Source organism: Sceloporus occidentalis, unplaced genomic scaffold (assembly GCF_023333645.1).
Source record: "Sceloporus occidentalis isolate IW3139 unplaced genomic scaffold, rSceOcc1.0.p SCAF_1, whole genome shotgun sequence".
Lineage (NCBI taxonomy): Eukaryota > Metazoa > Chordata > Lepidosauria > Squamata > Phrynosomatidae > Sceloporus > Sceloporus occidentalis.
In genome coordinates this window covers 42,291,974-42,308,923 of record NW_028316981.1, presented here as the reverse complement: position 1 = coordinate 42,308,923, position 16,950 = coordinate 42,291,974, and the positions used below count along the sequence as shown (strand labels likewise).

General features: G+C 37.4%; 1 protein-coding gene across 1 annotated transcript in view; it reads right to left on the bottom strand.

The window, feature by feature from the left end:
• Positions 1–16,950, bottom strand: part of CNTN6 (contactin 6) — a 316,406-nt gene that overhangs the window by 111,680 nt on the left and 187,776 nt on the right. The window contains exons 5-7 of the mRNA XM_089519787.1: positions 15,237–15,332; positions 7,262–7,465; positions 5,265–5,367 (exon numbers count right to left, since the gene is read on the bottom strand). Coding sequence (XP_089375913.1) covers positions 5,265–5,367; positions 7,262–7,465; positions 15,237–15,332 — 403 coding nt within the window. The remainder of the gene's footprint in view (positions 1–5,264; positions 5,368–7,261; positions 7,466–15,236; positions 15,333–16,950) is intronic.

Here is a 16,950-nt window from a genome sequence, read left to right as displayed (position 1 = left end):
GAATCTCTTTTCCTGGAGCTTGCATCCATTGCTCCGGGTCCTAGTCTCTGGAGCAGCAGAAAACAAGCTTGCTCCCTCATCAATATGACATCCCTTTAAGTATTTAAACAGGGCTATCATATCACCTCTTAACCTTCTCTTCTCCAGGCTGAACATCCCCAGCTCCCTCAGTCGTTCCTCATAGGGCATGGCTTCCAGACCCCTCACCATTTTAATTGCACTCCTTTGGACATGCTCCAGTTTCTCCACATCCTTTTTAAATTGTGGTGCCCAGAACTGGACCCAGTATTCCAGGTGAGGCCTGATCAGAGCAGAATAGAGTGGCACTATTACTTCTCTTGATCTAGACACTATATTTTTATTGTTGCAGCCTAAAATTGCATTGGCTGTCTGACAATATTTGATGTGATGTGATTTGTTTGATATTTTATGTTTTTAATTTGTTTTTTCTTTTCTATATGGTAATTTTATCTATTCCTCTTTTAATTGTTATTATTTTAGAATGTATGACTTGGGCAGGCTTTTATATTGTCTCTAATTTTACCGACTTTGTACAGCGCTGTGTATAATTACAGCGCTTTAGAAATAAAGTTTAATAATAAATAATAATGCAGTTTATGCTGGATTTAATACCCTCCCCCACTACTGTCCTCTTCCCTTGTGTGTCATTTCTTTAGAGTATAAGCCTGAGGACAGGAAACTGTCTAATTACCAATCTGTAAGTTGCTCTGAGAACATTTCTGCAAATAAATAAATAAACAAACAAACAAATAAAATATTGATAATTAAAAATGGATATGGGACTAAGATGCAGTGGAGATTACCAATGAGGGGGAAAGGGAAGGCAATTTTCATGGATATCCTCTTCTCTCTCCATGCCTCATAGTGTTGTTGAGAGTACTTTCAAAGAGCACTGGATATGGCAAGAGGATGGGACATCAGCAAAAAAGACATCTCACTTCCTTTATTCCATCACAAGAGCTCCACTATGAGAGTTCTATCTATGGCTAGTCAAAATCCAGACCATACACCACTTCTATCCTGTGCAGGCTCCTATGTTGTAAACTATCTCAGTAATTCATGGCTTTCAGATTGACTCGTTTTTAAAATAAAATATAAATCTAGATCAATGTTCTATGTCCTTTGGAAAGAAATTATTTTCTGCAGACTTGTTTTGAATGATAGTCTTCATAATATTGTCCCTGTGCTTGAAAGCACTAAGTATGATGTTTTTCCTTGCCAGATTGTGGATTCATTGTCTTCTCTTTCCTTCAGGAAATAAAAAGTGTCAAAGCAATGCTGAAAAACTGTTCTTCTTTAGATTTCTTGGACTTCCTTCCAAATAGTCTAATGTGGAGAGTATCTTCCTGCTGTTTATATTGTATACATCCAGATATGCAAATTTGTACTCATTTGGATATTTGAGTAAAATATCATGAGTCAACTCAGATTCCTTTTTATAGTTTAGTAACCTAGAACAGGGTTAATTCCATGTTGATTTTCTATTGCTATGTTATTTTCTTGACAAATGCCATTCTAGATTTTAAAATAAAGTGATCTATTGAGCCAAATAGTTTTTTAAATTATTTTTAATACCCAAACTCTTTTGTGGTTTAATTTGGTTAAGTCTTCTTTTTTCCAGTTCCCTAATTGGTCTTTGTTCTGTCAGGTACTTCACTATAATTGTGTCTGCTGTTGTCAAATAATATAAAAGACAGCAAAAGCTAAATTAATCCTTTGACCTTCATCTTTTGAAACTAATCCCAGTAAGAGATAATGCACACAATTTGTGTTTTTGCTTATAATAAGAAATAAGCAGAGACTAGGACTGAAACAGCATGTTCTGTTGTGGTATTTCCATTACCTCATCTACAACATGCAAGGTAACTTCTCAGAGGCAAATTATTTTCTCAGAGAAGCTTACATTGTTTATTGGAAATCAAATCAAAGTATTTTAAAGGAAACATTCCATTAGATAATTTTAAACAGCCTTCCCTAATCTGCTGCTCTTCAAATGTGTTGGACTACAACTTCCATCATTTCAATCATAGGACAATATGAGCCATAGTCCATCATATCTGCAGGCACCAGATTGAGGAAAGTCACTTGCAAAATAACAACAGCAACAACACAAATTGAAATTGTTAGGGAAAGAATTTCAATATATAAGAACTCCTATAGATTTCAAACACAATGCTTTTGTATGAAAATTGGAAAGGGAAAAGGGACTGGTTTTTAAAAATCCTTTAAAAATGAATATGGAAGTTTTTCTTTTCTTTTCTCTGTTTTCCCTTCATTATTAATTACGTACATGTGGCTGGGTGTTAATAGTTGTCTTTTCCAGACTATAGTTTGTATCACTGAATACCCAAACAGAGACATGACGTAAAATGTTAGATGGGATTTCAAAAACTTAACTGCAACAAAAATAAGCACATTTTATGAATATTGCTTTCAAAGAAGTGGTGTGGGGAGGCACAGAATAAAAGAGTGACAAAAGCTCAGAGGTCATCTGTGTGTCTTGCTTCCGGTGGAATAAATTGATTAATTCTGTCAGAAACAAGATATAGTTGAACTGTGTGCCTTCTTTACAAGTTTATTAGCATTTCCACATGGCTTCCTGGGTCACTATTAGTCTTATAGGAAACATATATGGCTTGTATTTTGATTTAAAAGAAGAAAGATAAAGTTGGTTATTTTGGCCAATTTGAAAAGTGATGGCAGGTACTCTTTAGGTCGGTATGGGGATCTGATCTTTTGTTTGCATTATGTCCATGCTAATGCATTATTAACACACTATATTATTTGATATACATAGAAGTTTCTAATGAGAATGTGTAGTCATAAAAAATGGTAGTCATTAAAAAAAAAAAACAATGACAAGCACATGATACTGGTTCAGCATCTGAATAAACATTAAATTGTTGAGCATATTGAAGTATAAGTTTTCCAAAGAAGATTCAATGTGGCTTCTGAAGTGGTAAGCTCTATTTTATGAATACAGTCAGCCCCTCTTATCCATGATTTTTTTTATCCACGGACACAAACATCTACAGCTTGAAAATTTCCAGAAAAAGTATAAATTCCAAATAGCAAATCTTGATTTTGCCATTTTACATATAGGGCACAATTTTACTATGCCATTGTATTTAATGGGACTTGAGCATCCATGGAGTTTGGTATCTAAGGGGGGTCCTGGAACCAAACTCCAGCAGAAAACAAGGGCCCACTGTATTTGAGAATATCAGCAATGATGTAGATAATTGTAATCTGGCAGTGTTTGTTTATTGAAAAAGTCCTATACGAAAAGTTCTTGTGCAAACTTTATTGCCATGCTATCAGAGGAGGGGTTGTCTTACAGTCCATTAACTAGTTAAAGAACAAAAAACAGAGAGAAGGAACAGTCAGTTCATGTAGTGGAAAAATGCATAACTATGAGTTCCCTAATAATTGGTATTGAAATGGGTACTAATTCATAAATGATACAGGGATAGATAAGAATAGTGAGGCAGACAAATTTGCTGACAACTCTAAATTAGTAAAATGATGAGTACAAAAAAGGGGGAATTAAAAGATCCAAAAGAATCTCCCCAAATTGTAAAGGACAAGATCAATTCATTGTAAACATATATGAACTGATGCATATTATGACAAAAAACAAAACAAAACCTAACTCAATATAATGATAGAATATCAGCTAGTGATGGCTAACCTTGTAAGGTGGATAGCTCAGTAAAAATGTTGTCCAATGTGAAACTGGTGAAACAAAAGCAAATTCCATAGGGAATAAGGCATTAGAAAAACAGTTGAAAATAGAAATGTTAATATTGTGATGCCTTTACATAATTTGTACGGTTGGAGATCTGTGTACAATTCTAGTCACTACAGTTCATAAGGGTGACTGGAATGCTGATAATAGTGAAGAAAAGTGAAAGCCACCTGGAGTGGCTGGAGGGAATGTAATGACTCCACTATAAGGGGGGGGGGGGGATGCAGATGCTGAGGTATGTGAAAGCTAGATAAAATTATGTATGGTGCAGAAATAATTTCATAACACTAGAAGCCATATTATTAGTCAATATCTCCTAAAACTTGAAGATGAATGGGAGAAGATCCAGGGTAGATGAAGTATATCTTTCACACGGAAACAAAATGTAGAATTCACTAGCACAAGAGACTGCTTTAGAAGGGTGAATTCCTCCTATTAATAGATAATAAGTGTCAGGAGTTGCTTAGACATCTTGCCTGCCATAATCAGTTTAGTAGTCGAAGTGATGGGTTATGTAGTAGTTTAGCATTATAGAACAGTGGTGATCTCATTTGTAGGTGGTGAGATCATTCCACTGTGAGAAAGGAACATAAACAAAAATGTAAAGGGGCAGGGTGGGAATGAAAGGAGAAAAACTGTTTATTAATTGAAAAAGAATGAGAAATAATCCTGCCATAAATTTGAAATTTCATATGGTTTAAATAACCCAATAGAAATGACTGCTAATCAGTTCTGACAACAAAAGTCACTGGACTGGCTCTATAGTTTCTTAATAAAGGCTTGAATTTTTTTGAACTTTGGTTCTGGCTGGACTTGACAATAAGACTATCAATAACTTCCAGTTATGATCACTGTATTCCATCTCCAACATTAAAGGGAGTATATCTCTGAATAACAATTGCATGTTCTGTTTGTGATCTTCCCATATGCATCTAATTGACTGCTGTGAGAACAGAATGATGGAGTAGATACCTGTTTAGATGGAGCCACCCATGATTCCTATTAGTATTATCTTGATCAGAAAAATCATTCATGGTGTATTTATCTGGGGTGAAATTAACCTTCACATACACAAACATACATGTACAACTACTTCCCACCTCTTGACATTTAAAGCCACCAGGTATACATAAATGAAACATTAACCAAGGCATTGAACTGATTGCAATAGGTAACAGAAAATATAAGTTTTTTCATGGCCTGAAGTATTTGCTATAATTAGCAGACACTATTTATCCATTTGAGAAGTCAAAAAGGAAATTTGGTTATCAGCAGACTTCTTATCCCACATTTAAAGAGAGGAAGTTGGGCAGTCTAGTGAGATAGTATGGCCCATGGGACCCCTAGGTAAAATAATATTTTAAAAAAATCGTCATCATGTCATATCACTCAAATCCACATTATATGTCCTATGGTAGGTTGTTTTGAGAAATGCTTTTATTGCAACAAACAAACATTCTTATTTTAATCCCAAAGGCAAAATTAAAAGGCTTACTTTCCAAGGGCAAAACATTCCAGTTTAATGGATGAGCCTTTTGCCACCTGTGTTGCTTCTGGAAAACGCACTTCAATCTTTGGCTCATATTCCCCCATCACACCTGTTGAACATCAAAACAGCAAGCACTTCAATTGGGCTTTAGACCCAACTACTGCAACAGAATGTCACTCAGCATAAATAGAAAAGTGTGGCCTTACTTGTTCCCATGGAAACAAAGTGTCTTCCAGGGAGAGCAAGAGTGGGTCACTGTGTGGTGCTCAGTGTGAAGTCTACAAACAAAATCACATCAGTGATCTCCCCTTGCCCTTATGATCCAGATTGTTAGAAGAGACTAGCACTTAGCGGTTGACAGAGAGCACATTACATTCTCTTCAAAATCTTAAAATGGATCACATATATTTAGGACCAAATCCAATCCTAAAGTCAAATGGGCCACTCACAATAGCAAAATATGCAAGGAATATCCCACTTAATGTCCCGCCAAAATGGTAAAAACTTAATTTTCCATTGACTTGCCTTTCCATATTAAATCCTAGAAAAGTCAAGTGGTTCTGGAAGAAATTCAAGGTTTCATCTGTATCCAAGTAGAATAAATCCTAAGTGTTATGCAGTTACTGGCAATGTTTCTGTTATATAAATTCATACAGATGTGTTTATTATTAGTGCTCCAAGACAATGCAGTATAGAGACTGTAGATTCTTGGGATCAAGGACTGTCTGTTGAGGCCAGACAGAAAGCCTAAGCATGGCTGGAGTCTTCTCCATTTGCTCTGTACTTTATGTCCCAGGATAGATACAAGTAATCCATCTTCCAAAGGGGCGGCTTCAAGCCACCCCTTCAGGGTTGTCTCGGCCCAAAGTCTCATCGACTGAACTGAATTTCTTTCTGAATGGACATGCATAGGCCTATACCTTTAGAACGTTTTCTCTAATATATGCGCACCCCTTAATGTTTTATTAGGCTGTTGCTTGTAGCAACATGTCTTCTCTGGATCTTTCATTCTAGTTAATATGAGATCTTTTGCAACTGATACGTAATTATTTTTTGCCACACATTCTCCATTATACACATCAAATATTCACTTCAGCAATCTACATATTGCTTTTAAAACATGGGGACATAGTGCTACATAGTATTCATTACTATTTTATCAGAGCATTGTTGAGTGCACTGTGTGGGACCATAGTTTGGAGAAGCAATCCCATCTTTAAAACCCTTTGCTATTGGATTTCTCAAAATATATTTTCAACCATGAACATTTAATTAAATATCTTGTTTTAAAAGGAAGCCTTTCATTTCAGTGACTAAACTGGATTAGATCTAGCTTTCTGCATTTTAGATCTGAACAATGGAAGCTTGTCATATCTGAATTTGAACATACTAAGAATAATCCTAGTATGAGAATTAGGATTCATTTCAGCATGACATTTTTCCATGCAGTAAGTTTGGTTTACTGTGGCATATCCTCACTGCAAACAAATCATTCAAATACTTCTTCACTTCTCCCAGAAAATCTCAGGAATGTTAATTCTGTAAGGCAAGGGACTTGTAATCACCTTCAGAGGACTGTTAGATTCTTATCCATTCGGGATTCTTAGATTTCTCTGGAAGAACCAATGGCATACAGGACTACAAAATACATTTTAAATGGAAGTCTTATACACATTGAACCACCCTTTCTTCTGGGGTAGAAAATTGCATCTTCCAAATGTTGTACAATGCCCTGCTACTCTAGCCATCATAGCCAATATCAAGGAATTCTGGCACTTGAACCCCAGCAACATCTGGAATGCTGCATAGTCCTTATCCCAACATAACCCATGCACTCAGTTCCATACTAAAACTAGAACCAAAGTATAATCTCAAAAGGTGTCCTCAGATAACTTAAATGCAGTTGCATTGCCTTACAGTGATTAATTGCTACTTCAAAATCAAGAGATCTCATCAAATACATATTCAGGATTTTTAAAAAACAAACGAACAAACAAACTCACCATCGCTACGAAGCACAAGTGGTGTGGGTGGGCCCTGCACACTTTGTTTTGCTTCTGTATTTGTTACAACACATGTGTAGTTGCCCACATCCGAAGGTTCCACTTTGGCGATGTATAGATTTCCTGTCTCTTGAGATACAAAGCGACGACTGTCCTCCTGAACATATAAGGGATTATCATTGAAAATCCAAGCATAGGATAAATCTGGAAAACATCAAACACTCATTACATATATTTTCCTAAGAAAGCTCTGAGAGTTAGTATTATTGGAAGAGATATTTGAAAATATGCAATTTATCTCCATGATTTTCATTTCTGTTAAAATAGCTTGCCTGAAATAATTATAGGACCTAATGTTAAATCCTGAAATGGTCTTTTACAACAGTGTAGATAGCTCAGCCACCTCCAATCATTTTCACCTTCCCACAGCAAATTGGTTATTTTCTTTAAATGAAAATAAAAATTCTGGAATACTTCAGCTCTTTTATATAGCAAGAAATACGCCTCCCACCCTTTGATGATTTGGATTAGCAGAGAAGATAGATGCAGCAGTTGGGTGTTTGTGCACTAAATCATGGATACTGTCATGTTTTAAAATTCAAGTAGGGTTCTGGTATTCAGTACACATGTACATATTCTGTGCTCATTGAATGAGAAATCAGTAATGACTTCAGCCATCCTATTTCCAAGAAAATATTTTTTTTATCCAATGGAGACTGTTTGCACTCTTGACTCAGTATAATCAAGTATACCCAGATCTAGTGATCCATCAGTGTCAAAAATAACACATTGGGAATAAAGAAAAGAGCATTGAAGAGGCAAGAATCCACAGTTGGATTGCTGGGTTTCCTTTCTCCTTTTAAGCTGTCAACTATTTTGCATTAGAAAATATTTTGGCAGCTAGAAGGCATAACAATCACAGCAGAATAATATAGTATTATTAGGCTGCTGGACATGGTTATATTTTAAAGCACACTTGAAAAACTATCCATAGAAACTTGTTTACAATGACTCTTAGAAAAATTAACTTTTTTTTTTAAATGACAGCTTCCCAACACTTTGGCCATACTGCCTGGGTGTTCCTTGGAGATGTTGTCCATAGAGGTAACTTTTCCAAGCTCTGCTTTAGAATTAAGAAAGTTCTGTGTTGCAAGTGTGTGGATTGCATTATTCCTGAGAAAGCATCGATTCTTCTATTCTGAATTGCCTCTGCCTATTTTCACGTGGCTTTCTTTGGAATGACTTCATAAAATAGACAAACCTTGCCTTTTTCTTATTGTGGGGTTTTGTTTTGGAGTGAGTGAATCTATACAACACAAGGCTAAAGGGCATGTCTGGAGATGTCAGTCGGTTCCGCTCCCTGTTTTGGCATATATGTCTGAAACCAGAATGAGAGTAAAATGGGTACTTAGAATTCAGGCCCAACATAGACCATTAAGAAAGGGCACATTTTTAACCACTCTTTTGTTTACACAATATAGTTGCCTAGAGCATCTTATGCAAATTGAGATGCCTATTTGCATGTGAAAACAAAGGCAAACCAAAACAGATAGAACAGATTTAGTGTGCTGCCTCAATTAGCCAGTCAAAGCTTATTTTACTTGTCAGACTCCACTCCAAAAACAGAGTATGCCTCCTTCACCCTAAAGTATAACATTTCACATAAAGAAATCCATTTGACCAACTATGGCTCATTACCAAGAAGGTAGGGCAAACTGGTGAGACTAACAAAAAGAAAATAATCTTCAGAATCCCCAAGGAAATGGGGAGCTCGCTGTCAAAATTAAACCCATCTCTCTCCACCCCTCTTTTGAATATGATCGGGCAAAAGGCTATTTAATACATGGGCATTTAAAGGTTGCACTTTACTTTTTAAACAGGTTCTGTCACAGAACATCATGTGTTCTGCTGCACTGTCCACATAGCCAGGCAGTTGTGCAGACATTAAGCCAGCACCATTGTACATGGACTACAAGAGCGGACATTGAACAGACAGCTACTCCACTTCGAACACATCCCTCTGCATGGGCCTGAGGCACATCTGGGATTACACTTTTACTTTTTTTAAGAAATATCTCTATGCTTTGAGGATAGAACAACTCCTGTCCTAACTGTCCTAGCTTTTGCATCTTTCCCCATTGCATCCTCCTTTAGGTACTGGAGATGGCTCACCTTCTTTCTGATTCCCTTGCTGCTCTGCTCTGTCTGACTCATTGTCCTTCTGTTCAGTGGCTTCTTTTCACCTTCTGTCACAATTGTTCCTTTCTACAGTTGGGAGTTTGACAGCTGACTGTGTGGAGCTCTTTTCTATCATGTTCTGGCAGTGGCAGTAGTGGCATGGAAATTGTATTTTTAATAAAACATAGTAAATCAGAAGTTCTGAAATCTAGCAGTTTAGCATCCCTTAATTAAATGTATAATTCATGAGCTCAGAACTTTCTGCCAACTGATTCATTTCAAAACGTCGCCTCTTTCTCCCCATTCTGACTCCTTGCCATCATCAATGCCATTTTACAAACATTATTTATGTTTCAGTTGCAACATCAGCATGGTATGGTAATGAGTCTGTAAACACCAGTGGTTTCTGTGGAATTTTACGCTGACTTCCTATTATGTGACTATAATTAGAAACAGCTTGTCACTCGGGATCCATCAAAGATGCTTCTTTTCTGAAAGCATTCTCACTCCTTTCCCACTCTTTATGCAATATATAGTCAAGAAGTTAATAAAAATCTAGCAAGGGGAAGTTTGGGGAATGCTACTAAATATTTTCTGGGACCATGGAGTAAACTAGTATTCAAAGTAGTGATGCTCAAAAATGCAATTTTCCTGACACAAAAGCCAGGGAGCAATGCCAACCTGGCTCCTGCCCACTTCTGCTCACAGTCTTCCGAGTTCTACTTGCAGACCTACACTTGTCAAGATGCCTTGTTCAGACAGACATAATGGGCTCAGACACTGCTCTCAAAACCCATGACCTTGGCCTGTTATAGACTGTGAAGCAATTTTAAATTCACTTGTTCAAGTCAATATAAGACCTCCATGTTCTATGGATTTCAATAGACAAATATAAACTTGCTGAATGCTCCAGAATGGCTGGTGGAAGATGGGGGGGGGGGGGGGTGTCAATAGGGCCTCCACTTCCAGCCAAGTCTTTTTGGTGCTGCTGCTGCTTGCCTTCAAGTGAAATTCAAATTATTATGACTCTATCCTACAGTTTTCTTGGCAAGGATTATTCAGAAGAGGTTTCCCACATTTTTCCTCTTGGTCTGAGAGAATATGACTTGGGCAAGGCCACTCAGTGGGTTTTCATATCTGAGCAGTGATTGAGACCCTGGTCTCCCATAAACCTAGTCCAATACTCAAGCCACTACACCACATTGGCTCACATTTTTTGTTTATAAGTTTCGGTTTATCTGAAATTGAAATCAACGGAGCTTAAGGTTTTTTTTGTTTTCAGCGGGCAGAACTATCATGCTCCAGAGCAACTGGTGAAAGACAAAGACCAAAGCAGCCATGTTTCTAGAAAACACCTAGCCACTTAGAAACAAACATAGAGATGATCATACAACCCTGGATCTGGATACAATACCTAGAGAGATATTCATTTGTGCCAGATTTTATCTCCTGATATTGTGAAAAAAAATTATGGATTGATATGAATGCATAAATTGATGAAGAATGCTAAAACATAACTGCATATTAATGAGGAAGCATCACTTATATGTTACATAAGGATGGACACCTCATTACATTCCAGATGTTACTGAACTGTAATTTCCACCATCCCCCACTATCTGATTTGCTAACTAGAATTGATGGGAACTGCAGTCTGACAACATTTTGAAGGCTGGAAGCTACCCACTATAATAAAAGGTGGGTAGAGAAGATTTTTCCAGTTTGATTATAATGTGGCAGCTATGGAAGATTGAAACTCAAGTACGGAACTAACATAGAGGGAATTTTTTAATCCAATTGGCACTTGAATTTTATTTAGTGTCTAGATCTGGTAGATTTTCCTCAGACAAAAACTAACTACAGAGAGTCCTTGGTATCCACTGGGGTTTGGCTCCAAGACACACACACACACGCACGCACACATGCACACACCGTGGATACTAAAAGCCATGGATGCTCAAGTTCCATTAAATACAATGGCGTTATAAAACAGTGTCCCTTACATAAAATGGAAAAAACAAGGTTTGCTTTTGGGAATTTAGATCTTTTAAAAATATTTTGAATCTGTGGATGCTTGAATCCATGGATAAAAAAAAAATCCATGTACATGGAGACCTGACAGTATGAATCAATATGGGAAGCCAGAAGTGTTTTGGTAAAACTAGCAAAAATTCTCAGGAAAATTCTGCAAATCCCTAGGATTTTTGTTTAAAGTAATTAAATATTAATAACTTTAAATTACTGGGGATTAATCTTCAGAGGAAATGTCAGGATTTTTACAGCAACCAAGAGAGTTTGCATAAGCATTATTTTAAACAGAGTGGTCCTGGTTTTATGATATTATTTTAAACAGGGCAGTTTAAAATGACATTTTATTCAACAGGAGAACGCTTTCTTTGAGTCCCACCACCATCACAGGCTCACCTGGTAAAGATATGAGAAAGGGCCTTCTTGGTGACTGCTTCTACCCTCTGGAACTCTCTTCTGTGGGAGGCTAGGCTGGCCCCCTCTTTGCTCTCCTATTGGCAGCAGGCAAAAACCATTTTTTTTGTTTAAGTAGACTTTTAATGTGTAAGCAAGGAGGCCACTTATTGGAAGGGGGTGCTTTGTTTCAATTACCTTTTAACATCTTTTAAATATTTTATATTTATTAATTATTATAATATTAATTTTTTTAATGACTCTTTGTGGTGACTACTTTGGGCCCCAATTTGGGAGAAAGGTGGCATGCAAATGAAATAAATAAATAAATAAATAAATTGTGCCTCCTGAAACCTCTCTCCATCTATATTCATGCCAAGTAAGATTTGTTAAAGCCTCATTTCATTACGGGGAGATTTTTATGGTCCTTCAAAGTGGGGTGGGGATGATTGTGGACTGGCCAATTCATAAGAAACCTTTATTGTGAGTAGGAGAATTGACATTGCTTCTTCAACACAGAGAATCAGATAGCAGAAGGGTCTGAAATGGGGTATGTTGAAGGGCGATTGAGAGAGACCTAGGAACCAATGGACCAAAAGCCCTCTCATTCCTATGATATGTCCCAGCCCTGGTGCATTTTCCTGCTCACTGTAAACAGTGGGGGACAGAGATGTTGGGGAAGAGACGTATAGGGTTGAAAACCAGTAAACAAACAAAAAAAGCACAAATGGTTTGGATAACAGAGACACAAGTTGGTAAACCCTGATACTAATTTTTGGAGTGTCTTTAAAAGCTTTTGTTCTTGTGCTCTAGGTTATTCATGAAGAGAAGCATATTTCTCCATAGAGGATTAGGGCCAATGCGTGCATAAAGTCCTTCATACAGAATTCATTCCTTGAGGTATCCTTATTATAATGGAACAATTTATGAAGCACAAGATCAAGGCTTTGATTACAATGAAAAAAGCAATCACCCTATAATTTTCAGGGTCCCATACCTGTAACAAAACACTGATTTATGTTAGCTTGATCCCATTCAAAATTTCTAATTTTCTTTCCCTGGGCTCAAAGTCTTTCCCTTCTGCTGCTTCATGAAAGGTTTATGTCACATCCAGCCCAGGTATGCAATTCAGCACAGCTTTGTGAATTTCCATTCTCAGCTTCTTTTCTTTGTTGCCTATGCTGACACAAGCATCATACCTTGTGCACTCAACCTGCATATGTGAGCCCAACACCTCCCAAAAAAGGTCAAGAATGCTTCAGAATAAAGGGGTGGGTGTGATATAGAGTAACAGCCTTAAAGAGATATATTCTAGGTAGAGGAGTAAAAAAAAAAAGGAGTTCTTTCATTTAAACAGAATCCATAATAATGTTCTAAATGAGTTTTTTTCCTCTCCAACTTATTGAAGAAATATAATTCTGTCATTAATTGAAATCAAAGTGACAGTATTTTGTGGATGTTCACTTTCTCTTTCTTGATTCTTCAGCCCTGGTGATTGAATCAGAGAATTTGAGTTTGGGCTGTTGTTATTTTTCCCAAGAATGCAAAGACTGAAAATTAGCCATACTTTTTTTTAAAAAAAATTAATTTATTGATTATGGTTTGTTTTTGTTTTTGTTTTTTACAAATTCACACATACCTGAATACAATATTGTATTTGAGCATACATTGTGGTGAAATGGCTTGAGTGTTGGACTGGGACTCAGTGAGAGCAGGTTTCCAAATTCCTACTCAGCCATGGAAATACACTGGATGACCTATGATACAGTTGCCAAACGTCAGAGTTGACTTGAAGGCATATGACAACAACATATCTGTGCATATATGCCATATTTTCTATGTTAACATAGATTTAGTGCACGTGAACTGCAGTTTGGTTTGGTTTGGAGTCTGATTTTGGAAAAAAAACTTATATTGGCGGGATACATACCGCCATTTAGTACGTATAGGATACGTACTAGGGTTAGGAAGGGGCGGTGCTTCCGCACCCCCCTAACCCTAGTACGTATCCTATACGTACAAGATGGCGGCGCCCCTTCCACATGGGCGCCGCCATCTTTACGTATCGGATGCTGAGCATCCGTACGTGTCGCAGCCTTCATGACGTAGCGAGTGTGCCCCTGGCGCCTCGCTATGTCACAAACGCGACTGAAAAAGAAGCTCCATTTTGGAGCTTCTTTTTCGGTCCGCGCGGGAGCCGCGCCGTCTGAAGGCTCCGGCTCCCCTACGGATCTACCGGCGGCGGCGGCGGCGGCGGCAGACCGCCGCAAAGCTGCGGTTTGTACCCCGCCATTAGTTAAGTGAACATTAGAGGCACAAGAGGGGATACAATTATGGGCTGCCACAAGAAATGCCACTTCAGTGCCACACATTATCTACTGACTTTTTTTTTTCAACCAGTGAAACAACCAATAGTAACATATCTTTTCATATCCATTCCTAAACCTAGGGGTTTATCACATGGAGGTCCTTCCATGTGCAGAAGTGTAATTGTGGCTCCCACTTCATTCCCGTCATGCACCCGTAACTGGGGAAGCCTCCTGGAGTGCTTTTCTTATTAACTATTTATCCTGTTAATGAGAAAAGTGCTCCAGGAGGCTTCCCCGGTTATGAGTGCATGATGGGAACGGAGCGGGAGCCACAATTACACTTCCATAGCACCATGGGGGATCACAGCCATGGTGCTTGTGTGACATTTAGGGGGCACTTGAGTGATGCTTATCACACAGAAGGACCTCCATGTGATAAACTCATACTTAGGATCTTAACAGGAGACTCACTGGAGACATATCTCCATATCTCCCTAGACCACTGTAATACCTGTTAAGTTCTCCTGGTGAGGCTCGGGGGCAAACAAAATTCATCTAGTTCCTATCGCATTCTAGAGATTAGAATGTAATTTGCTTTAGGTTTTTTATGAAACCTCCCCCCCCCCCCCCGGCCATATAACAAAATGGAGATAAACTTTAACTTCTTAAAAAAAAACATGAATGCATGGTTTGCATTTATTGAGCCATATTTGTGGTGACAAATTAGGGCTCCTGCATATTTTCCCCCAGTGACAGGTCCATCTTTGTTGACACTTACATGTCAGGCATGTACACCATGTTCTTCTCCATATTGAGACTGGAATTGATGTACCTACTGAATTTGACCATACTGAATTTAAAAATAAATGGAATAGAAAAAAGTAGGAAGAACTGGAAGGAAACAAAAGTGTAAACTCCCTAGTGCACACTCAATGGGTACTCCACCTGTACTTGGATAGATTATACTCCAAGATTTTGAAAACATTTAAAATTCATAGCACATTCTACCCATCCATTACCTGAACTGGTTAATAGTATAAAACACAATACAAAATGCCTTATAGTACCTCCATGGTGTGGTGGAGGACCACAGAGCAGAACGACTCCTTGTCCTTCTCTGACAGATACGATACTTCTTGCTTTGGTTTCAAAGCTTTCAAGATCTTAAGGAAGGAGAAATTAAAAATTTCTGTTAGATGTATCGATTTTCAAACAATAAATCAAATTTTGTTGTTCTTGCTGAGATGACATTGGGGTGATTATGAGAATGATGTGCCTATACAGATTCTCAGTACTTTTGATTTCCTGTATTTCCATTTCCTGTGAAATTACCTATGCAGAGTGGCTGAATTGAACTGTAAGCAATTTCAGCCTCCTCCAAATATATTGTTTTTGGTTAAGAGGTTATAGCTATGCATATATAGAAAGGGAAACAAAGTAATAATGCTCTTCAGCACTAGGCTTGCTGTTTTCTGACATAAGTATTCATACACACACACACACACACACACATTGATTTTTTTATGCTTCATTGTATTATGACATGCAACCAAATGGACTATTCATTAATCAAATCAGGGGAGAAAATGAAACAATGGGTTGAAGTTGAACCCATGGAGTCTTTATTCTGTAATATTCTGTAATGCACTTAAAATGGAGCCCAAGACATGGTAATATACAATTAGATAAGGGTCTACTATTTGCTATATAGGTTTCAAGTTGCTTTTTGTTTCTTTTCTGAAGTAGTCCCACTAGCAGTCTGAGGTGCAATCTGAAAACTGCAGAGCACCTGACAGAAAGTAATATAATTGTCCTCTGGAGGAAATTTGGAAGTTTCACTCAGAGGGCTTCAGGGGAGGAAAGACAATTTGTTTCACCTGCAGCTCCACTGTTCCACTGGCAGACAGACCCACCCCTTCATACAGCGTGATTATACACTATCAAAATATGAAAATATAACTGAGCTAGTGAAATAACTACTTTCATCCTTCATAGATACATTTTAGGGATAATTTAAGAAACTGGAAGGAATGTACACAACAAAATGAACAGTACTAATATAATTATATTATATTATATTATATTATATTATATTATATTATATTATATTAATTATATATTTTTATATATATATATATCCTCTCCATTGACGCCCCCTTGTCGTGGGGGAGAGGCTTGCGTATCCTAATGAAATTGTGAGCTATGCTATATATATAAATGAAACATATTCTTTACACAAAAATCCAAACACCCGTTCACATTATTCTGTTATATATCCTGCAACTAGTGCAGGAAGATATGTGTGATGCTAAGGAGAGTACACATTGTAGATAAATCTTGTAGCACCTTTGAGAAACGGGTTGCCTGCCAGGGCCAAAAAGCCTTTGTTCCTGCCAGCGTTGCATCATCTACTTCAGATGATACAGGCCAAAACCCCAGGGGCAGGATTGGACTGGTCACGTCGGACCATAATAATAATAATAATAATAATAATAATAATAATAATAATAATAATAGAGTTTATTTGTATTTCTCGCCACTCCAAAGATCAAGGTGGGATTACAGCAATAAAATAATGCAAAGTAATACACAATAATAGAAAATGTTAACACAATCAATAAAACACTAATATTGAATTTAGGAATTCCTATTAGTACTCTAAAATCAATTTATCAGTAATCAGTGGTCAAAGTCGAGAGTGGGCTATTGTCATCAACTTTTATATAGAATCTGGTGGATATACCCATCGGAAGAGATCCGTTTTGAGTGCTTTCTTAAAGG